The 24,724-nt window shown below is 40.8% G+C and overlaps 1 protein-coding gene and 1 long non-coding RNA gene across 4 annotated transcripts in view; one reads left to right on the top strand and one right to left on the bottom strand.

Moving 5' to 3' along the window:
- Nucleotides 1–24,724, bottom strand: part of FAABTP (fatty acid amide binding transmembrane protein) — a 38,255-nt gene that overhangs the window by 7,518 nt on the left and 6,013 nt on the right. The window contains exons 1-4 of one of the 3 annotated variants that reach the window (XM_070052637.2): nucleotides 22,158–22,353; nucleotides 12,500–12,634; nucleotides 11,795–11,944; nucleotides 9,628–9,741 (exon numbers count right to left, since the gene is read on the bottom strand). In XM_070052637.2, the coding sequence (XP_069908738.1) occupies nucleotides 9,628–9,741; nucleotides 11,795–11,924 (244 nt within the window). In that variant the 5' untranslated portion in view covers nucleotides 11,925–11,944; nucleotides 12,500–12,634; nucleotides 22,158–22,353. The other 2 variants (XM_089308726.1, XM_002711334.6) reach the window with 2 other exon arrangements.
- LOC138844396 (uncharacterized) lies at nucleotides 12,527–13,454 on the top strand. Its single transcript, XR_011380165.2, has 2 exons — nucleotides 12,527–12,689; nucleotides 13,143–13,454. It is a non-coding gene; the product is annotated as an uncharacterized LOC138844396 (long non-coding RNA).

Below are 24,724 nucleotides of genomic sequence, written 5' to 3'. Positions count from 1 at the left end.
CAAAGAACAAATACATGCTGAAATAAGCTTTTTGAAATTCTCAGATAATCCTAAAAAGGTCTTTTGTTAACAAAATTTGAAAAGGTTCTTGTGAAGAAAACTTGGTGGTAAAGGGAGCAAAGAAGTACATCCATCTTTATTACAACAATGATAACTTAATCCCATGAAAATGAATTAAGAATTGAAGTCTAGGGGTTGGTGTTATGGCACAGTGGTAAAGTCATCACCTGTGAAGCTAACATCCCATATGGGCGCCAGTTCAATTCCTGGCTGCTCCACTTCGAATACAGCTCCCTGTTAATGCGCTGTTAAGCAGCTGAAGATGGCCCAACTCCTTGGGTCCTGTACCCACATGGAAGAACCAGAAGCAGCTCCTGGCATCAGAGCAGCCCAGCTCCAGCTGTGGTAGCCATTTGTGGAGTGAACCAGCAGATGGAAGACCTCTATCTCCTTCTCTGTAAACTCTGTCTTTCAAATAAATAAATAAACCTTTTAAAAAGAATCAAAGTCTAGCTAGTGAAACCAGCCATCTATAAAAATGACAGAAAACAGAAGATAAGTGTTTGACTACAAAAATACAAAAAATTCAATCCAAGAATTCAGATCTTTTAGTGTAGACTATTTTTAGAAGAATTTTGTTTTCCTTTATGACATAGTCCTTTTTGGAAATATAGTCACCCATTTTTAAAAACAGGATGGTTGAGGCCAACAATGTGGCACAGCAGGTAAAGCCACCACCTGCACTGATGGCATCCCATATGGCCATCGGTTCGAGTCCTGGCTGCTCCACTTCTGATCCAGCTCTCTGCTATGGCCTGGGAAAGCAGTAGAAGATGGCCCAAGTGCTTGGGTCCCTGAACCCAAGTGGGAGACCCAGAAGAAGCTCCTGGCTCCTGGCTTCAGATCAGCCCAGCTGTTGTTGGCGGCCATTTGGAGAGTGAACCAGTGAATGGAAGATCTTTCTCTCTGTCTGCCTCTGCCTCTCTGTAACTCTGCTTTTCAAATAAATAAATAAATCTTTAAAAAAAAAAAAAAACAGGATGCTTTTCACCTTGATGTTTCATAATTAGAATCAGGACAGACATGCTGGACCCTGACACCACATGGGTGATGTTCCATCCTTCTCAGGATGTCACATCTGGAGGCAAGCCTGTTTGCACTGCTGAAATTAATTCTGCTCAGTCACGCTACACGCTACTGTACAATCCCCCAGGATTTGATTAACTTCATTTCATTTAGAGTACGATATGTGTAGAAATCTTAAAACCACGCAAATTTTCTGCCCTCATCAAAGTTGCACCCAATTTAGCCACTTATTTATTTTTGCCTAATATAATCTTTACAGTGATGGTTGCACTCTGATTTTCAACTCCACATTTTCCAGTCAGCTTTTGACATTCTAAAATAAGCAAGATCAGTCTTTCCTTACTGTAACAATCAAGTAAACAAAAATTATTCATTATGTGTATGGACTCAGGAATTCATATATTTTTAAGTATTTATTTATTTGGAAGGCAGAGTTACAGAGAAAAGGAGAGGCAGAGACAGAGAGAGAGGTCTTCCATCCACTGGTTCACTCCCCAGATGGCCGCAATGGCCAAAGCTGTGCTGATCCAAAGCCAGGAGCCAGAAGCTTCTACTGGGTCTCCTACAAGGGTGCAGTGGCCCAAGGACCTGGGCCATCTTCTACTGCTTTCCCAGGCCACAGCAGAGAGTTGGATCAGAAGTGGAGCAGCTGGGACTCGAACCAGCACCCATATGGGATGCCGGCACTGCAAGCAGAGGCTTTACCCTCTATGCCACAGTGCTGGCTCCCTTTTTTTTTTTTTCTTTTTTTTTCGTAATAGCCTATGTTATTGTACTTAGTTGTTAGCACTTAAATTGTCCCAGATCTCGACAAAGGAGTGGGAAACCCAGAAGCAGCTCCCGGCTTCAGATCATCCCAGCTCCAGCTATTGTAGCTATTTGGGGAGTGAACCAGCAGATGGAAGACCTCTCTCTCTGCATCTGCCTCTCCATAACTCTTTCAAATAAATAAATCTTTATATGTATACATAAAAAAACCTAGCTTTTCTGCCCTTGTGACACAACCCTACCACTTTCTGGGTGTGTGGGGGAGCATTTCCTTTCTGTGTCACTGTCCACATTGCCTGCTGTTATCCTTAGTTTTTTTTTTTTTTTTTTTAAAGACTTATTTATTTTACTCAAAAGTCAGAGTTACAGAGAGAGAGAAGGAGAGGCAGAAAGACAGAGGCCTTCCATGTGTTGGTTCACTCCCCAATTGGCTGCAATGGCCGGAACTGTGCCAATCTGAAGCTAGGAGCCAGGAGCTACTTCCAGGTCTCCCATGTGGGTGCAGAGGCCCAAGGACTTGGGCCATCCTCCACTGCTTTACCAGGCCACAACAGAGAACTGGATCGGAAGTGGAGCCGCTGGAATGGGAACCAGTGCCCACATGGGATGACAGCACTGCAGGTGTTGGCTTTACCCACTATGCCACAGTGCTGGCCCCAGTTTTTCTCTTTTACTTACTACTACAAGCTATTTCACCTGACTTACTACTATGTGGTTGACAATTTTTCTCTGTTAATTCTCAACATATATATATATTCTGTTCTGCTAAATAATTTCATTAAATAAGAATCTTTTAAATAAAAATTGATATTATAATATAATCAATATTAAATAATGGTTTATTTCAGACAGTTTAAAAAAATCTTGGATTTTCTGGCTATCTCAGCTATGTCTAAAGTTTTAGATTAGTAACTGCTATTTCCTGTTCATATCTATTCTATCTCTCCACTCTGCCCTGTGAACCTCTAATGATCATTGATAAGAGGTTCAAATATAAGAAATAGGTGCTCCCAAAAGCCTAGAACAGGTAAATTCCATCCCACACAGATGTGATCTGGTGAGAAAAATACAATTCATAAATGTCTGATAGTAAAAGATGAGTTATACCCTAAATTCCAACTAAGGTCTCCTTAGTAATCTCTGGGAGTCAACAAAGAGGAAGGTAGGGATAGAATTTCATATTAATAAACAAATCTATGTTTCACACATAACAAAACTACAAAAAAACTATGGGAATAAAAAGAAGGCTGGTTAGCCCAAAATGTAGACAGTGAAGGCCAAGAGAACCAGAGGCTGAAAGACATGTTGAACCCTGTCCAAGGGAGGAGACCCTTTGACCTGTGCACTTGCGTTACTGTTTCTCAGACTTTGTACTCAACAAAGCAACATTTCTCAAGTGGCCCGACTACAGGAACAGGGCATGCCCGAAAAGTGAGTTTCTATTCCAGTCTTCCTGGTAGTTCCACATTAAATCAGACTAATAAAGTGCCATCCTGGCTCATACATTAACCTCTTATGACAATGAGCAACACTAAGCCGGTTTTCTTGGCTCTTATCAGCTCTGGGTATCTGAGCAGGTGAGGTTTCTACTTCAGGAGACTAACACCAGATGTGAACTGTGGCGGCTAAAAAGAGGTCAGGCAATCTGTGAGACCCTGAAGAGCCCACCAACCATTGGCCTTTCCTGGCAACACCTTCTTTTCCTAGGCTCCTCTCTTATCCTTACAGCATAGTCTTACAGCCCTTCTGGGGGGATCACATGAATTCACACTTACTTATTATGTCTCCCCTGATTAGAAATATAAGCTCTGGGGCCAGAGCTTTGGCATAGTGGGTAAAGCCACCACCTGCCAGTGCCGGCATCCCATACGGACACCTGTTCGAGCCCCGGCTCCTCCACTTCCCAACCAGCTTTCTGCTATGGCCTGGGAAAGCAGTGAAAGATGGCCCAAGTCCTTGGGCACCTGCACCAGCGTGGGAGACCCAGAAGCTCCTGGCTTCGGATCAGCGCAGCTCCAGCCATTACAGCCAATTGGGGAGTGAACCAGCAGATGGAAGAACTAACTCTCTCTCTCTCTCTCTGCCTCTCCTTCTCTATGTAACTCTTTCAAATAAAATAATTCTTTAAAAAAAAAGAAATATAAGTTCTATCACAGCAAGATTTCCACTGCATTTACTATTAAAATCCTATGTGCACAGGACAGTGCCAGCACACAGGAGACCCTCAGTAAATATGTATTAAAAATGAATGTGGGGCTGGTGTTCTGACATAATTAGTAAAGCCACTACCTGTAATGCTGGCATCCTATATGGACACTGCCTGGTTTGTGGCTGCTCCACTTCATTTTTTTTTTTAAGATTTTATTTACTTATTTGAAAGGCAGAGATAGAGATAGAGAGGGGGAGAGACAGAGAGAAAGGTCTTCCATCCACTGGTTCACTCCCTAAATGGCTGTAACATCCAGAGCTGAAGCCAGGAGCCAGGTCTCCCACAAGAGGGCAGGGGCCTAAGGACTTGGGCCATCTTCTATTGCTTTCCCAGGCCATAGCAAAGAGCTGGGAAAGAAGTGGAGGGTGCTGGGACTCCAATGCACCCATATGGGATGCCAGCACTGCAGGCCAGGGCTTTAACCTACTGCACCACAGCACAGGCCCCCTGCTCCACTTCTAATCCAGCTCCCTTGTGATGGCCTGGGAAAGCAGTGGAGATGATCCAAGTACTTGGGCTCTTGCACCCTTATGGAAGACCTGAATGAAGCTCCTGGCTCCTGGCTCAGCTCTGGCCAGGCAGTTGGTGAGTGAACCAGAGGATAGAAGATGTTCATTCATTCATTTTCCCTCCCTCCCTCCCTCCCTCTCTATAACTCTGACTTGCAAGTAAATAAATCTTATTTAAAAGATAAATGAAAAAAATGGTGAAACAGTAAACCTTTGGGTCTTAGTAAATAAAATTAAATTTAAATTTGCTGGTGACAACTAACCACAAAAAAGGAAACCTGCTGAAATGAAAGGGACACTAAGAGAAACAGTGACTTGATCAGCCCTTGTCCTGACTGTTGATATACAATTTAATACTTTATCCCTTTTAGTATTTTTTTGTTCTAGTTAATAATATTGGTTTAACTCTATAATTAACACACATTTATTCTTAGGTGTTGAAATTTAACTGAAAAGTGATCCCTGTTAATATAAGAGTAGGAGTAAGAGAGAGAAGAGATGTACAATTTGGGACATGCTCAACTGGACTAGCCCCAATGGTGAGGTTAGAAATGTGCCAGGGGATTCCAATACAATCCCATCAAGATTGCATGTACCAATGCCATCTCACCATCAATTTCAGTTCACAACTGATCACACTGATAGGTCTAAGAGTCAAAGGTATCACACAAACAAGACTAGTCTCTGCAAATACTAACTGATAGAATAAAAAAGGGAGAGAATGATCCAACATGGGAAGTGGGATACACAGCAGACTCATAGAATGGCAGATGTCCTAAAGAGCACTCTGGCCTCAGAATCAGCCCTTAAGGCATTCGGATTTGGCTGAAGAGCCCATGAGAGTATTTTAGGCATGGAAAGCCAAGACACTCTGGCAAAAACAAACAAACAAACAAACAAAAACAAAACAACAAAAAAAAAAACCCTAAATGAAAGATCTCTGTAAGTGAGATCCCAGTGGAAAGAACGGGCCATCAGAGAAGGAGGTGCCTTTCTCTGAAGGGAGGAGAGAACTTCCACTTTGACTATGACCTTGTCTAAATAAGATTGGAGTTGGCAAACTCAAAAGGCTTCCATAACTCATGACAACAGCCTCAGGTGATTACTGACGCCATAAACAAGAGTGTCAAATTGTTAAGTCAACAACTGGAGTCACTGTGTATTTACTCCTCATGTGGGATCTCTGTCCTTAATTTGTTGTCCAATGTGAAGTAATGCTATAACTAGTACTGAAACAGTATTTCACACTTTATGTTCTGTGTGGGTGCAAACTGATGAAATCTTTACTTAATATATACTAAATCAATCTTTTGTATATAAAGATAATTGAAAATGAATCTTGATGTGAATGGAATGGGAGAGGGAGTGGGAGATGGGAGGGGTGCGGGTGGGAGGGAAGTTATGGGGGGAAAAAGCCATTGTAATCCATTAACTGTGCTTTGGAAATTATATTTACTAAATAAAAGTTTTTAAAAAAATTTGTCAAGTCAAAAGGTTGATAATGAATTGTGCACATTTAACAGGTTCTCAGGAAAACTTCCAGTGACTAGATAGGACAATGTATTAAATAATGAGGAGACAACATGCCTTGGAATACATTACCTACACAGTACTTCAGTTTATAAGCACTTTGCCCACATACTCCCTTGTGTAACTTCTCCTTATTTTAGGATTATTCTGTCTGCAGGAGACCAGAATCCTCCCTTTTGGGGTATACATTAAGCAATGCTTCATCCCCTCCCCTTTCTTTCAACACAGAAGGAAGTGTTTCTGCAACATGGAGGGCTCTAAACACTCAAAACCAGAAGGAGTTCTGTAACTCTTACCTCTCTTCACAATCCAAAACCAAGATGTGGGAAACAGTAGGAAAACTACTTTTGACTGTGAGCCGTAGTGAAAGAAAAACATTTATAGTAACTACATTTATAAAATACTTGTTAATATGTGCCAGGCATGGATGACGCCTTAGGGTCTCTCCATTCTAGATTTACACTATTATGCCTTTCCATTTTACTGATGGGAAAAGTACAACATGGAGAGTTGAAACGATTTGCAGTCATACTCTAGGACAGTATTTCCAAGTACAGTGATATACTCTGATATCACTACATGTGCCCTATAATTTTTTTTTTTTTGACAGGCAGAGTGGACAGTGAGAGAGAGAGACAGAGAGAAAGGTCTTCCTTTTGCCATTGGTTCACCCTCCAATGGCCGCTGCGGCCGTCGCACTGCGCTGATCTGATGGCAGGAGCCAGGTACTTATCTGGTCTCCCCATGGGGTGCAGGGCCCAAGCACTTGGGCCATCCTCCACTGCACTCCCTGGCCACAGCAGAGGGCTGGCCTGGAAGAGGGGCAACCAGGACAGAATCCGGCGCCCCGACCGGGACTAGAACCCGTTGTGCCGGTGCCACAAGGCGGAGGATTAGCCTAGTAAGCCACGGCGCTGGCCCACTATAATGTTTTATCTTAAAGGGAAGAAAGTTCTAAACAGCAAGATACTAAGATTTCATAGAATGAAATGATAAGTAGGTGCCATATGGGCACCAGTTCTAGTCCCGGCTGCTCCATTTCTGATCCAGCTCCCTGCTGATGGCCTGGTAAAGCAGTAGAAGATGGCCTGAGTGTTTGGACTTCTGTACCCACATGGGAGACCCAGAAGAATCTCCTGGCTCCTGGCTGCTGGCTTCATATCAGCTCAGCTTCAGCTGCTGAGGCCATTTAGGAAGTGAATCAGCAGATGGAGGACCTCTCTGTCTCTCCCTCTCTGTCTGTAACACTGCCTCTTAAGTAAATAAACAAATATTTAAAAAAAAAAAAAGGGAGGCAAAAGTATAGGATATACTTTGGCCCTCAAGGGGTTTTATAATATAATGGGGGTCCTTTAGTCTCAAGCAAGTCAAGAGGCATATTACAGTATCTGGCTACTTTTGAGATACATGTATAGTTTTTTAAAGATTGATTGATTTAAAAGGCAGAGTTACAGAGAGGCAGAGACTGAGAGAGAGAGAAGTCCTCCATCCACTGGTTCACTCCCTAAATGGCCACAATGGCAAGGGCTGGTCTAGACTGCAGCCAGCAGCCAGGAGCTTCCTCCAGGTCTCCCGCATGGATGCAGGGGCCCAAGAACTTGGGCCATCTTCCACTGCTTTCCCAGGCCATAGCAGAGAGCTGGATCAGAGTGAAGCAGCTGGGACTCCAACCAGCACCCACATGGGATAACGGCACTGCAGGCAGTGGCTTTACCTGCTATCCACAGCACGGGCCCCGAGATACATGTGTTTTTGCTACCTGACTCTAGAACTATCAGTTACTACAGAAAACAGGAAGTTAACAACATACATCTATACACTGCCATTTGATTATGTCCACCTTTTTAGGACTGATTGCAAAGTAATAAGTTTATCAGGTCGAATCATATTCAGTGTGTCTCATTAAGTCCTAAACCACATAATCTTTCTGAGTGGAAATGCTTCATTCAACCTTTTTTTTTTTTTTTTTTTTTGACAGGCAGAGTGGACAGTGAGAGAGAGAGAAAGGTCTTCCTTTGCCGTTGGTTCACCCTCCAATGGTTGCCGCGGCCAGTGCACCGCGCTGATCCGAAGGCAGGAGCCAGGTGCTTTTCCTGGTCTCCCCATGGGGTGCAGGGCCCAAGCACTTGGGCCATCCTCCACTGCTCTCCCTGGCCACAGCAGAGAGCTGGCCTGGAAGAGGGGCAACTGGGACAGAATCCGGCGCCCCGACCGGGACTAGAACCTGGTGTGCTGGCGCCGCTAGGTAGAGGATTAGCCTATTGAGCCATGGCGCTGGCCCAATGATAAACAAATTTGTATGCTACATTAGAAATGTTTCTTAGTTTTTGAAATTTTGAGAGAACACAAATGCGAGGCAATGTACAACTTTATGATTATCTAGTACATATAACATGATTTGTAGTCTCATATATCATAGTCCCCCTCATCCAAGGAGAATATGTTCCAACACTCCCAATGGATTCCTGAAAAGACTGATCATAACAAATCCTACTTTTTTCCCCTATACTTAGGATAAAGTTTAATTTATAAATTAAGTGCAGTGGGAGTGGAAGTTTAGCCTAGGAGTTAAGATGCTCAAATTCCACAATGGAGGATCCGGGTTCAATTCCTGGTTCCAGCTTCTGATTCCAGTTTCCTTCTAATGCAGACATTGGAAGGTAGAGGGGATGTCTCAAATAATTGGGTTCCTGCCACCCACATGAGAGACCTGCATTGAATTCCTGCCTCCCAGCTCTGGCTCCAGCCAAGACTGAATAGCTGCAGGTATTTGGGGAGTGAACTAGTGAATGGAAGCTCTCTCTCTCCCTCACTCTCTCTGTCTCCCTCTTTAATACATTTTAAAAAAAAACAAAACAATTATGTCAATATACTGTAATAAAAGTTGCATGAATGTGGTCTTTCCTCCTCTCTGGAATTTTCCACTTAATATTTTGAAACTGTAAATACAGTTAACAAAGAGTGGGAAAGCATATCTGCGGATTGGGGGCTGGGGGTTTTTACTGCATTCAGAATTTAGAAAGCATGAGTGAAACCTGCACTGTGGCTTTGCAGGTAAAGCCACTGCCTGCAAGAAAACCTGCATAACAAAAATGATTATTTTAGAATCCGGCTGTGGTGCTGTGGCGCTGTGGCATAGTAGGCTAAGCCTCCGCCTGCAGCGCTGGCATCTCATATTGGTGCCAACTAGGGTCCTGGTTGCTCCATTTCCAATCCAACTTCCAACTAACAGGCCTGGAAAAAGCAGCAGAGGATGGCCCAAGTCCCTGGGTCCCTGAACCCATGTGGGATACCTGGATGAAGCTCCTGGCTCCTGGCTTGAGATCGGCCCCGCTCTGGCCATTGCAGCCAATTGGAAAGTGAACCAGTGGATTGAAGATCTCTCTCCCCCGCCTTCCCACCCCCATCTCTAAGTCTGCTTCTCAAATAAATCAATCTTAAAAAAAAAAAAAAAAAGTGTGAGCTTAAATTGTATAAGCAAACATTTATTATACAGCTATTTTAAACATTCAAATGAAAACATACCTCCGAGAGCCCCACTGTGATCCAGACTTTTCTTTTTAATGCCATTAGAGACGATCAGAACAGGAACAACAACAGAAAACAGCCAACGCCAAGGAGAAATAGGTCGCAAATTACCTGAAGGATTAGAAAGGTGGAGCACAAATTGTGTGAAGTCTGGATAGATTAGTCCTAGCAGTAGGCTTTGATAACTGCTTTTTGGATTAAAATAGTACCATAAATATGGAAACCAAGATTAGTCACCACAGTCAAATACTGAGGCTGAGATGTATATTTTCAGAAGGGGCAATCTTACTGAGAAACAGTAACATAATATATGTTACTGTTTTAAGTTTTAAGAACTGGGGATGAGAGAAGATTCTTGCTGGTGTCAGTATTAACTTGAACTACACAGAATAAGCCAGTAAGCTGAAATGTGCCCCTGGGGCCAGGCCCCTGATACAAAAGAATGCAGGGGATACAGTGTGCTATGGCGCTGAAGGTAAAGCCACCGCCTGCAGTGCCGGCATTCCACATGCACGTGGGTTTGAGTCCTGGCTGCTCCACTTCTGATCCAGCTCTCTGCTATGTCCTAGGAAAGCAGTGGAAAATGGCCCAAGTGCTTGGCACCCTGCACCCGCGTGGGAGACCTGGAAGAAGCCCCTGGCTCCTGGGTTCGGATCGGCGCAGCTCCAGCCGTTGCAGCCAATTGGGGAGTGAACCAGTGAATGGAAGACCTCTCTCTCTGCCTCTTCCTCTCTCGGTGTAATTCTGACTTTCAAATAAATAAATAAACCTTTAAAAAAAAAAAGAACAATTTACAGCTAATTATAATGATGGGTATTTCAAACTTGGGTATTTGGAGATTTTAAATGAACCCGTGCTTCTTCCTTTCCCGGAAAGGAGGCACATATTAAGTTTCAAGGACTACAGCGAACAAACTCGTTTCTTAAGAGAATCTAATTACTGTATTTCTGTCAGATAGGCTTTTCTAAATCAAGTAAGATGTCTCGATACACACCTCATTCAATGGTTAGAAGCAGGTTTTTTTCAATGGTTCTATCTAACTCACAGATGTTTGGTTTGGCTGGCACAGCGTTTCCAAACAATTTAAAGATTAGGCTATTTCATATAAAGATCTAGGCCCTTGGTTTGTTTTAAAAACTGAAAGCTCTGGTAGAACTAACTAAAAGTGAAGAGAGGCCACCTTCTTCAGACTCCACAGCTTTCCTGTTTGAAGTCCCTGCCACTCACAGCAAAGACAAACGTGAACTGCTGCATGTGTCCATGTTTCTATCAAAAACATGAAAACAGCACACAAAAAGGGCCAAATGCCCAATACAAGTGGGAAAAATCCCATTTCTGAGAGTGAAAACCATTGCTGAGTTTCATATGCAAAAACCTGTATCCCCTGCATTCTTTTGTATCAGGGGCATGGCCCCAGGGGCACATTTCAGTTTACTGGCGTATTCTATTTAGTTCAAGTTAATACTGACACCAGCAAGAATCTTCTCATCCCCATGATCCCACCCCTTACTGCAAAGCACTCTGAATGAACAGCCCCGAGGGCTTCTGGAACCTGGAAAACACCAACTGGATTACTCACTCATATGTCTCTCTGCAAAAGGACACAGGTCTGTAAAAAATCACTTCTGAAAGTTTCCTTTTTACCTTTTCCTTTGTTGTGAACTGAAGGGTATTGTTTTCAGAGAGGTACCACAGCAGTGTGCACAGGCTTATGCTCTGAGAACACCCTAAATTTATGCAAAGTGCTTCAGGTTTTAAAAGAAGTCTATTCTTCTGAAGTGACCAAAACACAAGTCATTCAAAGTGCCAAATGTAAACATTATATTGTCTTTTTGTAGTTTTTATAGGATACGTGAAACTGATATATTTTTATTCATAATTAAAATCTCACTGTAATTACTTTACAAAACTGCATTGCACCTCACTTGTTAAAGACATAAAACATTAAGACATCTTGTATAGGTGTAAGTATTCTAACAAAAAAAAATTTATTCAAAGCTTCAAAATGTTCAAGGCACCGTTTCTATGTTACCAAGCTAGGGAAGCCTCATTCAGGTTGTGGAAGTTAACACAACCATTCAGGACAAAATGAGTTTTGGATTTTACAGTCATACCATTTCAAATTCCACCAGATTACAGAAAAACACAGAACATTCACACTTACCATAGTAGGTGCTTGCCGTCATTGACATAATCCAGAAAGCCAAAGAAATGCAAATGATCAGGCTCAATATAACTATATTTGTTATCATCTTGACGTATCTTTCGCATATATTGTCGTCAAGATCTGTCATGGAAAACAAGACACGAGCACCTGAGGGATGAAACAGACGGCGTTTCTGAAAAAAAGAGTCATTGGAGTTGCTGGCGAAACACTCGTTTAGAAGCAAACACAGACGCCGTCTTCCACCGACCAAACACGAAGAGAACAGTATCAGGTTAAACTCGGCTGGCGGTGGTTAAGGCATCGCCGGAAAAGCAGAGCGCATCCCGCGCGAAGCCCGAGGCCGGCTCCCGGCTGCCGAGCTCTCCACACCTGAACCTCGAGACCAGGAAGCAGACAGGAGAAGCCGCGGCAGCCAATCGGTGCGCCCGAGGCCCGCGGGCTCCGCCCCCAGCGGCCCCGGTCTGCCCGCCCCACCCCAGCTACCGGTCGGGCCTCCCCAGAGCTCCACGCGCTGACGGGCCGCGTGGGCCTTCGAACCTGGGCAAGTCTCGGGAGACTGCCCGCCTGGCCGAGCGTGGTCCCGCCCGGAGAGCCACCCCCGGGCCCGGGGCTGAGACCCCCTGGAGCCCAGTGCGCGTCCCGCAGCACCGCCACCGCTCGCGCGCATGCGCCGCGGCCGCCCGCGCTCCCGGCGCAGCTTACGTGAGCATTTAAAGGGCAAGCTGGCGATGCTGGGTCCACCGCGGGACTGCGGGCACGCGGGTGTGCGGCGCTGGCAGTAATGCTCTCCGTAGTCCAGGCTTCTGGAAACCTAGGTCCTTGCGGTTGTGGGACGTCCTAAGTGCCAAGAAATGAAACCACCACCAGGGTAGTAACAGGATAACGAAATGAAGTGAGTTTAGACCCAGTTAAGTCCGTTACATGCATATTTGAATACTTTTTAATCTATGAGGGGTTCATACCAAATGTTACGGATTTGGGGAGGAATGTAGGGGATAAATTGTAATTTAAAACATCTTAGTACCTATAATGGGCCAGATTTTGCTGGCTGCTGGAAAACAAAAAAGATAAAGCTAAATATAGTTACTGCTACGGAGCCCTCACATAATTGTCACTTGTCCATCTCTTACATCGCAGATATCTGTCGCCACATCCCTCATGTTTAAAGTCTATGCATTCAATTAATTGAGTTAGAAAGCCAAACGTCTTGTTACCGTTAACAGTCCAAGCATTGTGACTGCATGCTTTATTTGAATTTTGTGCGCTTGATTAACAGTAAATAAACGATATTATCTTGTATTTCTGGAAATTTTCAGTCAATTGCTGACAGCGTTAAGTGTTTCAGGGGCCCACGCTGTGGGTAAAGCCGCAGCCTGCAGTGCCGGCATCCTATATGGACGCGGGTTCCAGTCCCGGCTGCTTCACTTCCGATCCAGCTCTCTGCTATGGTCTGGGAAAGCAGGGGAAGATGCCCAAGTCCTTGGGCCCCTGCCACAGCATGGGAGACCGTGAAGAAGCTCCTGGCTCCTGACTTTGGAAGGGCTGGATTCCAGCTGTGGCGGCCATCTGGGAAGTGATCCAGTGGATCGAAGACCTCTCTCTCTGCCTCTGCGTCTCTGTAACTCTGCCTTTCCAAATAAATCAACCAACCAACCAACCAACCGGGTTCTAGTCTTGGTTGGGGCGCCGGTTCTGTCCTGGTTGCTCCTCTTCCAGTCCAGCTCTCTGCTGTGGCCCGAGAGTACAGTGTTGGATGGCCCAGGACTATTTGTCCTTAACAATTGCAAAAAGCATTTACTGTTTACTAGAAAAAATTATCAGTTGGGGCAGGCGCTGTGGCGCAGCAGGTTAATGCCCTGGCCTGAAGCACTGGCATCCCATATGGGCGCGGGTTGGAGACCTGGCTGCTCTACTTCCAATCCAGCTCTCTGCTATGGCCTGGGCAGTACAAGATGGCCCAAAGTCCTTGGGCCCCTGCACCCACGTGGGAGACCTGGAAGAAGCTCCTGGTTCCTGGATTTGGATCGGCACAGCTCTGGCTGTTGTGGCCATCTGGGGAGTGAACCATTGGATGGAAGACCTCTCTCTCTCTCTCTCTCTCTCTCTCTGCCTCTCCTCTCTGTGTGTAACTCTTTCAAATAAATAAATAAATCTTTAAAAAAATTTATCAGTGGATTCTATGTACAGTGCTTCTGAATCTAACCCAAAGTTTACATCTCCTGAAATCTGCTAATGAATTTCATACATAGTTCACCCCCGAGGCTAAAAAAAAAAAAAAATCACAACACACAGTCTTTCTCTTGGAGAAATAAAGAGCATGGACAGTTACATTCTAATAAGACGACTTTAGCCATGTTACACATCAAAAAGGACGCAGGAGAAACGCACTTCTGTCATGGTAGTATGTTTAGGGGTCACACAAGGAGATTGCTAAGTGACCAACCTAAGGGAAGCACATTTGTAAAGATTTGGTTGTAGAAGAGCAGTACAACAGAAATTTTAAGTTAAAGATGACAAAGTTTAGAATAATTGCTAAAGTTTCTAAAACTGACCACCAGAAGTAGGTACATACCTCCCTGTGTTCTTGACATTAAACCCAAAGATTTTATTTATTTATAATTTTGGAGCATAAATTTTGAACAGCTAAGTAGCAATTTGAAGACTGAGTTGTTCTCTCAATTCATACTGAAGGGCATTAGGGAGCAAGCGGAAAACAGTGAGGGCAGTAGTTTTTCCCATACCCTTAAGGATAAGGACCATGTTTGTTGTGTTCATTTTGGTTTGCCCAATGTTTCTTAGTAAATGTTAAGATAGTATTTCTTGAATTATTAAAAACACTATTTTAATAACCAGAAAAAATCACATTCTCACTTCCTGTTTGCTATTAAAATAATGCTTTGATAATCACATCTAAATTTTTGTGTGAGCCTCAAATTACTCTCAGGAAAGACTATTACAGAGAGTCTTTATAGCCCCTCGTATCCAGTCTAGACTGCATAACCTGTATTTAAGACAGTGAAAATAAACAGTAATTCTCATTTAGATATAACTTGAGCAATAAAAGTAAAAATACTTCCCCTTCAAGGCTTTCATTATATTTACTTGGTTTACAATTTGCTTCATTTTAGGGAGGAGTCCTTGTAGAAGTCTTTTTGGGAGTTATTTAGCAGGAAGGACTCCCACAGAAATTTTTGTGCAGTTTTTTGAAATAACAGACATGACAGTAATTTCCTAGGAGAAAAGTTTTTAATATCAACATTCTTGGAATACATTTTTAAGAATACAATATGTAACTTTAATATACACTACAAAATCCTTAATTTTAGAAATTTCCAACTAAATACCAAAAGAATCCCACATGAACCATTTTCTTCTATTTTACCAAAATTAATATTAACCCATATTCTAACATTGAGAAGAGATAAAAATACCAACATTATGAAGTCCACCTAGAAAATATCAACAGTGACCTCAGATGTTACCTTTATGTATTCTATCTTGTTTTTTGGGACACATGATTTGTCCTATTTTTAAAACATGATCCATATGTTAAATGGAGGGTTAACTATAGAGGGCAGAGATTTGGAGACAGACCCGTGTTCAGTTCAGAACTTTCTAGATCACAAGCTATTTCTACCCTTGTGCAAGTAGGTATATAATTAATAAATTACAAATAAATTTATTACAAAAATTTCTTCCTGTGTAAGTCAGAAATAATACCACACAGAATGTTTGTAAGAAAGAGAAGAATGAGTGGGTGCCAAAATGTTTTCTAAGACTGCGTTAAATTATTTTTAAAAATCTGCATTAATAGGGTTTGTTATGTATAAAATATCAAATTTTAAATAAACTCTAGTATTTGGCCTTGATGTATTATTTTATTAATAGGCATGTTTTCCTTTTAACAGATACCAGTAATAAAGTTCTTCGTTTTTTTTTTTAAGGATAAAAATATACTGTGACTTATTAAAGATAATACTAGTTCACATCAAACACCAATGCCCTATTTCCTTTGGTAAATCATTGTAAGACATCTATTTTTAAAAAATCATTTGATTTTAAAAATTTCTGAAGTTTCTGTGTTCTGAGTTCTAATTCAACAGGATTTACCAAAGCATAGCTTGCACTTATTTCTTTTATAGTATTTATCATATTGCATTGTTTCTCTCAGGACACTTTGAGCAGAAAATCATGTCTCCATTCATTTTTGTTCTTAGCCTTTGACTTGTTTGTAAGAAGTCATGACATAGGATGAAAGCATCTGTGTTGTGTCCAGCAGAGGAAAAACTGTACTTTTGATTAGCTTTATGGTATTTGGTTAGAATGATAAGGAATCTATTGTGAAACTGAAGATTTTAAGAGACCCCTGTTAGGTTTTTCTCTGAAAATGAAATTAATCTTTATGGCAGACAAATAAATGTGAATAGAGTGATCTGATGTTAGTGGGGAGGATTTGGAGTATGCTGTCAGGATACTAACAATGAAAATGACAAAGAGAAAGCACACAGAAGATTGGCTCTAAAACTGAGTGGCAGTTTATTCAATGGTGTCAAATAATAATGAAAACAGTAATTTTGCCAAAAGCTTCCGTATTTTATGCCTTAATGGTTTAAAAATATTATACAACATAATTATTATAAATGGGAATTGGGCTACATTAATAAAATAGTGTTTGTTTTGTATTTGGAGTAGGAGGTAAGCCACATGAGTGTCCTGGAAAACACAGTTTATGCTAAAATGATTATTGCCCCAACTTAAATTTTGCCTATATTATAAAGCAGATGCAGTTAGTATTTGCTGATGAATTTATACCACTGAAAAGGTATTTGAAACCATACTAAAATACATATAATGACAATTTCAAGGAACTACATCCAGTACTTATGACAAAGATAAAACAACTTAAGAAATACCACCCACGGAAGGATTTTCAGAAAATATTTGCTGTAAATACCTCATGAGAACTAAGAAAATTTCTTCCTACCTTTGCATTTGCTTGAGACATTCCTTATTAAAACAGTGCTAACATTGTCAAAAGATTGTTACCAGGATCCAAGCAAATATCATTTTAAAAAAGGGGTAGGGGAACCCAAATTGCTGACCAAAGTTTCTTTTTATCAAAGTAGCCATTACTTTACAGGAAAGATTTATACCAATTTATGATCAGCTATATGCTTTCATATGGTAGCATCACAAGTTTGAATTAGGATTAAATAACTTGATGATATACTAATATGTTTTTACATGATTGGAACAAAGCTGTTTGAAGGAAATAATTTTTATTAAATATTTGGTGAAATAAGGCAAATACTTTAATAGTCATGTGGCAACCACAAAAGAGTTGTTTTATAAAATAATCAGCATTTGCACAGCTTTATCAAAAACATATAAGAACTACATTTCATTTCCCAATTGCACTACGGTTGCTCTATTTGACTTACTGAAAAAGGAAATAAAAAGCAAGCTTATGTGTAAGATAGATCCTATTTTTGGTTATGAATTATTTAGATGTAATACTCTAAGTGCTGCTGGTTTATGAAAAGGGAGGGGAAAAAGTCTACTATGCAGATATGCTATTTCTGAGATACAGAATGTATTTAGAAAGTTAAAAAGAAGAAAAAAAAAAAAAGCTTGAGTTTTAGTATCAACACTTATAGGAGCAGAAGTACCTAATACAGAATTTGCTAACACATGTGCTTACTAATACATCAATTTTGAAGATGTAAATATAGTATTTTTATTATAAGAAGAGTCATATGTGTTTCTCTATTGTTTAATTAAGGTAAAGCTAGATCCTGAAACATGTATATTACATGTTTGTAAAGTCAATATAGTCAGCTACGGATTTTTATCAGTCTGAGGTACTTGAGGCCTTATCAAATTTGGATGATTCAAGGATACTACACATTCCAAAATATTTTACAGTTTTTTTTTTTTTATTTGACAGGTAGAGTTAGACAGCGAGGGAGAGAGATAAGAGAGAAAGGTCTTCCTTCTATTGGTTCACCCCCCAAATGGCCACCACAGCCGGAGCTACGCCGATCCAAAGCCAGGAGCCAGGTACTTCTTCCAGATCTCCCACACGGGTGCAGGCGCCCAAGCACTTGGGCCATCCCCCACTGCCTTCCCGGGCCACAGCAGAGAGCTGGACCGGAACAGGAGCAAATGGACAAGAACCCAGTGCCCATATGGGATGCCGGCTCTGCAGGCAGAGGATTAACCAAGTGAGCCACGGCTCCGGCCCAAACCCCAACAGTTTTAAGATCACTATTTAATGTTGGTTAGCTACTACTTAGCATCTTATTTAGAATTTAATTTTCCAACTTTGGAACTGGACAAGGATTCTTTTTCTAATATAAATTACACATATTATGTGTTACATGCTGTTCTTTAACAGTAGCTTAAATAAATACAAAACATCTCGCAAACATAGTAATTTCCTAGCAAAAATTTTAAGAATGTAATTCTAACGTAAGGCACTTCGAATAATTTTCAAATAAAAGCCTCATAAAATTTTTTTTGTAATCAAGTCTTTATAAGTTATACAGTAATGGTACTTCAAGTAAAGCTTTATTAATAATCAACTTCAGCATAATTACCATAAATATCTTTGCCTCCAAAAAGAATGAAGATTGGACATCAAGTTCTGTGCAAGCTAAACTTCAGTGAAGGTGCCCTTCATCTGTGTTAGATTTAGGTAACTGCCAGTGTTTTATCTTGTTGCTTTCCTTCAAGAATCTTAAAATCCTCCAAAGGAAGACTACTTAAGGCAGTTGGTAAAATGTGTTCTGATGTGCCCTTAGGTAATATGTTATTTGCTTCTAAATTCTTCACCAAGCACGTGGCTTGGATCCATCTACGAGTTGCTCTACGTTCTTTCTGTAGGCAGGTCTTCATTTTTCTTTTCAAGCTTGCGATTTCTTTTTCCAGCTTAATTATCCTCCTCTTTGCCTCCATTGGATTCCTAAAGGCATAACTGTGTTCAAGTAGTACTTGTTGAGTATTTAGGTTTGATTTTAAATTAGACGGTCCAGATGGAGCACAACTGTTGTTTTTCTTCAAAAGATTCTTTGACTTGAGTTTCTGATCCAAATAAAATTAAAGGATTAAACATAAATTATGGATGATACAAATAACTACATACTGTCGTTTTAGATAAAATTGCTTTTAAAAGTCTGATGGGAAGCAACAGCAGTCCATCTCATATAAGCATTCATTAAGTTTCTCATATAGCTGAATACACTCTAGTCACCTATTTCTTTTTGTCATCTCTGGAGAGGTTGAAAAATGGATTTAGAAACAAACAGGGGACTTACGGGTCCAGCACTGTGGTGTAGCGGGTAAAGCCACCGCCTGCAGTGCCAGCATCCCATATAGGCGCTGGTTCAAGTCCTGGCTGCTCCACTTCTGATCCAGCTCTCTGCTATGGCCTGGGAAAGCAGTAGAGAATGGCCCAAGTGCTTGGACCCCTGCACCCACATGGGAAACCTGGAGGAAGCTCCTGGATCCAGATGGGCCCAGCTTTGGCCATTATGGCCATATGAGGAATGAACCAGCAGATGGAGGACCTCTCTCTGCCGCTCTGTAACTCTGCTTTTCAAATAAATAAATAAATCTTTAAAAAAGGAAGGAAGGAAGGAAGGGAGGAAAGGAGGGAGGGAGGGAGGGAGAAACAGTGGCCTTCTAAGGTCTCTCCAAAGTACTGAGTGTAAGTCTCTCTGGAGATTAAACAATCGCAATTCTCTTACCAAGGCCAGTTTAGAATGTGTGTTAACCTTTCTTTGTGATACAGGTTTAATACTCTTTTTACTTAAATACTATTCTCTCAATTTGATGAATATTTCAGATCTAGGGCCCTACTTAATAAAAATTTAAGAATCTATAGAAACATATTTTCAAATATCAAGCTTGATTTATCTATTAATTGCTCACAGTAACATCCTCAAGAATTTAAAATCTCAGGGCTGGTGTTGTGGGTAACAAGTTAAGCTGCCCCTGCAAAGCTGACATCCATATGGGCACTGGTTCAAGTCCCGGCTGCTCCACTGCCAATCCAGCTCCCTGCTAATAATGTGCCTGGGAAAGCAGCTGAAGATGACACAAGTCCTTAGGCTCCTCCAACCATATGCAAGACCCAGAAGAAGCATTAAAATCTGGCTAGGAACTTTTTGTCCAAATCAGAAATCTAAGGACTCTTTTTTCTTTTGTTATCTTTCATGCAAACAGTCATGAAGTCCTATTATTTCTAAATATTTCTATCATGAATCCTTTCCATTATTCTTCATGCATCAGGCCTATATCCTATCTAGCTCCTGACTGATTTCTCCCCCTTATTTTGATTCTCACTAACCTCTATTCTGCCACCAGAATAAGTTTTTCTGCAGATTTGACCTTCCTTTGCTGGTTCAAATCTTCCTTGCCTACCTATTACCTATGCATAGCATATTATACTATTGAGGATCTTGCCCTATTTTGTCATTCACTGTCTTGATTGCACTCTAGCAATACTAAACCACTTATAATTACCAGATTATATCATATTCTCTTAAATTTGTGTTTTTCATTCATTAAATAAACATTTATTGAAACATAATATGCATTCCTGCAGACATGATGGTAAACAAATAAGACAAATATGGTATCTGTTTTTGTGAGTGAACTCTTGGTTCCTCTGCATAAGGAATTGGCAGGGACTCTATATTTTTTTGAAAAGCAGATACACAGAGATCTTCGATCTGCTGGTCTACCCCTCAAATGCCCACAACAGCCAGAGCTAGGCCAGGCTGAAGTCAGGAACCTGGAACTCAATTTGGGGTCTCCCTCATGTGTGCTACAGACCCAAATACTTAGGCCATCATCTGCTGCCTCTCAGAGTGCACATTAGGAGGCAGCTGGAATCAGAATCAGAGCCAGGACTCAAACCCTGGCACTCCAATTTGGAAGAAGAAATTCAACATAGCAAATTAACTACTATACTAAATGCCCACTCCAAGGACTCTTGATCTTTATATCCCCAGCATCTGACTTAAATCCTAGCATAATGTTAAGTTTGGTATTTGATGGATGATTAAATGATCAAAATGTCAAAAATGAGGCACATTTCAAATTCAATAAATATCGGAGGGCATACTATGTGCTAGGCACTCTTAAGAAATGTTGAGGAGTCAGAAGTGAGGAACAGGAGCAGGCATTGTGGTTTAACAGGTTAAGCTACCGCCTGCAATGCTGCCATCCCATATGGGTCCTGGGTCATATCCCATCCGCTCCAATTCTGATCCAGCTCCCTGCTAATGTGCCTAGGAAAAAAAGCAGTGGATGGTCCAAGTTCTTGGGCCCCTGCCACCCAAATGGGAGACCCAGATGGAGTTCTCAGCTCCTGGCTTTGGCCTGGCCTAGCCCTGGCTGTTTCAACCATCTGGGGATGAAACAGTAGACAGAAGATCTCACTCTCTGTCTCTCTCCTTCTCGCTCTGTAACTGCATTTTAAAGCAATAAATAATCTTTCTCAAAAAAATGAAAAAGTTCTCTCCTGGAGCTTTTCTAATACCTGTGGAAACCTTTTTATTTCAGCCTCCTTTCACATTTAGACATTAATACAGGTACATTTGCAAATTTAACTCACACTTAAGAAAAGCAGTGGTTTTTCTTCTTTCAGAGGAAACTGTCCTCCTTTTCAAAGTTAAACTCTATTTGTGTTCATTCTATTCCTTCTTACCTTTTGGCATCCCTCTCTTTCTTAGCTTAGCTCTTCCTCACTGACCAGGTCTTCTCTAACCAGGTAAAACAGTCTGAATTCATTCTGTACCTTTCCTATTTCCTTTCAGTTGCTAACATTTGATTATTTTCAACTCATACTTCAACCCATAGGCATTTATTCTACTCATGAAACTGCAATTGTTTTGTGCAAGGTCAAGAACCCTCTCACAAGTTTGTCCTAACTGCTGGAGTTCTATGAACTTTTCTGTTATGCCTCACTCTGAACTTATATCCTTTGAGGTAACTCTGGGTGTGCTGCTCTTAAAGTACTTGTTATTTGCCTATCATCTTGAAATCAGAGCAGAGTGATACCAAAGGTTTCATTATTCCTATTTCTCAAATCACACCAATGGTACATTGATCAATAAAAACTGGTAGCAATGTAAAACTCCAATACAGTAAAACAGTTCGGATTCAGGAAAGACAATTGGAGTCAACAGACTGAGTTCTAATTCTAGCCTGAACCTTTATGGCATAAGAGCACAGACTGCAATTTTCTCGTGGCATATCGATATATATATGAATTTTAGTGTACTCTAAGTTGTTGTATAAACAAAAAGAAACAGGTTCTAAAAATGGTACAAAGGAGAGCAACATTACCTACCACAGACTTTATATGGGTACAAAAATCAAAAATGGTTGGAACAGCATCCATTTTAAGCCGTCGAGTTTGTCCTGTTAGGTCAAAACAGGAGGCTTCAAAGTGCTTTGAACAAAGAAAGGTATGTTTTCCTGGCACAAAATTTTTGCGCCTAACCAGGCGAATCCATTCCTTTCTTCTTTTAGGATCCAAAGGAAACCTTTAAAAAAAAAAAAAAGGCAATTCAAATTCTATCCTACTTGTGTGACTGTACCTGAATGGTAAAACAAATTAAAAAAGTAATGGTTTAAAGTATTTCCCATTTATATAAAAAATTTAAAACAACATCCAGACACTGGAACAAAATTCATGCTAATTTTTGTAAGTTTGAAAAAATTAGCAAAAATTTATTTGAGTGCTTTTATTTTTCAGGACTTTCCCAACAGACATGCCTTCTTACTCTATTCCTTAACATGGGCAGTAAAAGAAAAATGACTGAATTGGCCTAGATGAAGTTTATTTAAACTATTATAAGCAGGAGTAATTTCAAATGCTTTGATTTACTAATATAAATGGTCAAGAGAAATCATGTATCTAAAGATGGAATTTTATCAAGAAAAGCTGAGGCAGATCATAATTCTCCTATCTCTGTGTTCTGTTTTTATGACACCTAACATTGTTACATTTTAATAAGGTTCCAGTGAAATACAAAAGTTTCCTCAAGACAGGTATTATATCTTTTCATCTATTTAACACTTAACACATTGCATGCAAGCAGTAGAGACTCAAGATACATTTGCTGAATTAATACAAATATCAAATATTTGAACTAGTAATTCACTGAATTTCTTCCATATATTACATATTAAAAAACTATATATATTAAAAAACCTGTTATGTAGTAGAGCAAAAAAGCTTAGTTATAAAAATAGTAAAAAGCTTTGTAGCAACGTTTTCCTTTAATATTTATTCCAAACACAAAATATATGAATACGCCTTCAGTGTTACCTGTTAAAGATGAGGTGAATACAAGGGGTTGTCTCTAAAAACTCTACTGGTAACTATGTTGACTGGCTTGGAAACGTAAGAATCAACATTCTAAAGTTCAATGCTTTAGACTACCTTATCCTATAACTATTAATTGTTTAGAAAGAATCATAAATCCATGTTAGAAGATTATGAAGCCCCCAATGCAAGTCTTACAAGGCAAAAATCTTTGACTCTATCTCATATATAGCTGTCCCTTGGTTTCCATGGGAGTTTGGTTCCAGGAACCCCATGGATACCAAAATCTGTCGATGTTCAAGTCCCTTATAAAAATTGGCTCATTTGCATAACCTATACATATATCCTGTTATATACTTTAAATCATCCCTAAATTACTTTTAATACCTAATAAAATATAAATGATATGTAAATATTTGTTATTTGTAGTACTCAGAGAATATGACCCCAAAAAAGTCCGTACGTGTTCAGTATAGATGCAATTTCATTTTCAAATATTTTTGACCCTCGGTTGGTTAAATTTATGGAACCCTGGTTACAGAGGGTTGACTGTACTAGGTTTGCTCACATTCCCAGCAATGAGAGGCACAAAAGATCAAAGTCCAAATTCACAGTAAACAGTTTCCATCTCCTGTCCCCTGAACTCCAAACATACCCTGAGTTGAAGATCCTTAATTATGAAACCAATGCCTCAAACTGAACCTTAACTTGATCAAATTCTACTTCCTTCTTTTCAGACTTTAGGAATCCCCTCTAAGAAAGTGTTTCATGATCAGAAGACTACATTAGATGTTGCTATATCACATATCATTAATATCACAGTTCTTTTAAAAATTGTTTTGTTCTTATTCATTTTTTACTTAAAAGATAGAGAGACAGACAGACAGAGAGAAGTCTTCCATCCTCTGGTTCACTCCTCAAATGCTCACAACAACTAAAGCTGAGCTAAGCTGAAGCCAAGAGATCAGGACTCAAGCCAGGTCTTTTACACGGATGGCAGAGATACAACTTCTTTATTATTATTATTATTATTACGTATTTTACAGGTAGAGTTACAGACAGTGAGAGAGAGACAGACAGACAGACAGACAGAAAGGTTTTCCTTCCATTGGTTCACTCCCCAAATGGCCACCACAGCTGGCACTGCGCTGATCCAAAGTCAGGAGCCAGGTGCTTCCTCCTGGTCTCCCATGCGGGTGCAGGGGCCCAAGCACCTGGGCCATCCTCCACTGCATTCTTGGGCCACAGCAGAGAGCTGGACTGGAAGAGGCACAACTGGGACTAGAACCGGGTACCCATATGGGTTGCTGGCGTCGCAGGCGGAGGATTATCCAAGTGAGCCATGGCGCTGGCCCAGAAATACAACTTCTTGGGCTTAACCATTATTGTGTCTGCTAGGGTACACAGCAGCAGAAACCTGGAATTGGAAATGAAACCAGTACTGGAACCCAGGAACTCTCATGGAGCATGTGGGTGTCCCAAATACCCTCCTGAACATCACTTTGTTTTAATTGCTTACTTTTCTGTCTCCCCCACTAAATTCCAAGATAGGAGCTTTTTTTCATTACTCTATCCCTAGGTCTAGC

This window comes from Oryctolagus cuniculus, chromosome 11 (genome assembly GCF_051225735.1).
Source record: "Oryctolagus cuniculus isolate XC-2025 breed Fujian yellow rabbit chromosome 11, ASM5122573v1, whole genome shotgun sequence".
NCBI lineage: Eukaryota > Metazoa > Chordata > Mammalia > Lagomorpha > Leporidae > Oryctolagus > Oryctolagus cuniculus.
Note: the sequence above shows the minus strand (reverse complement) of the source record. Positions and strands in the feature narration are given on the sequence as shown.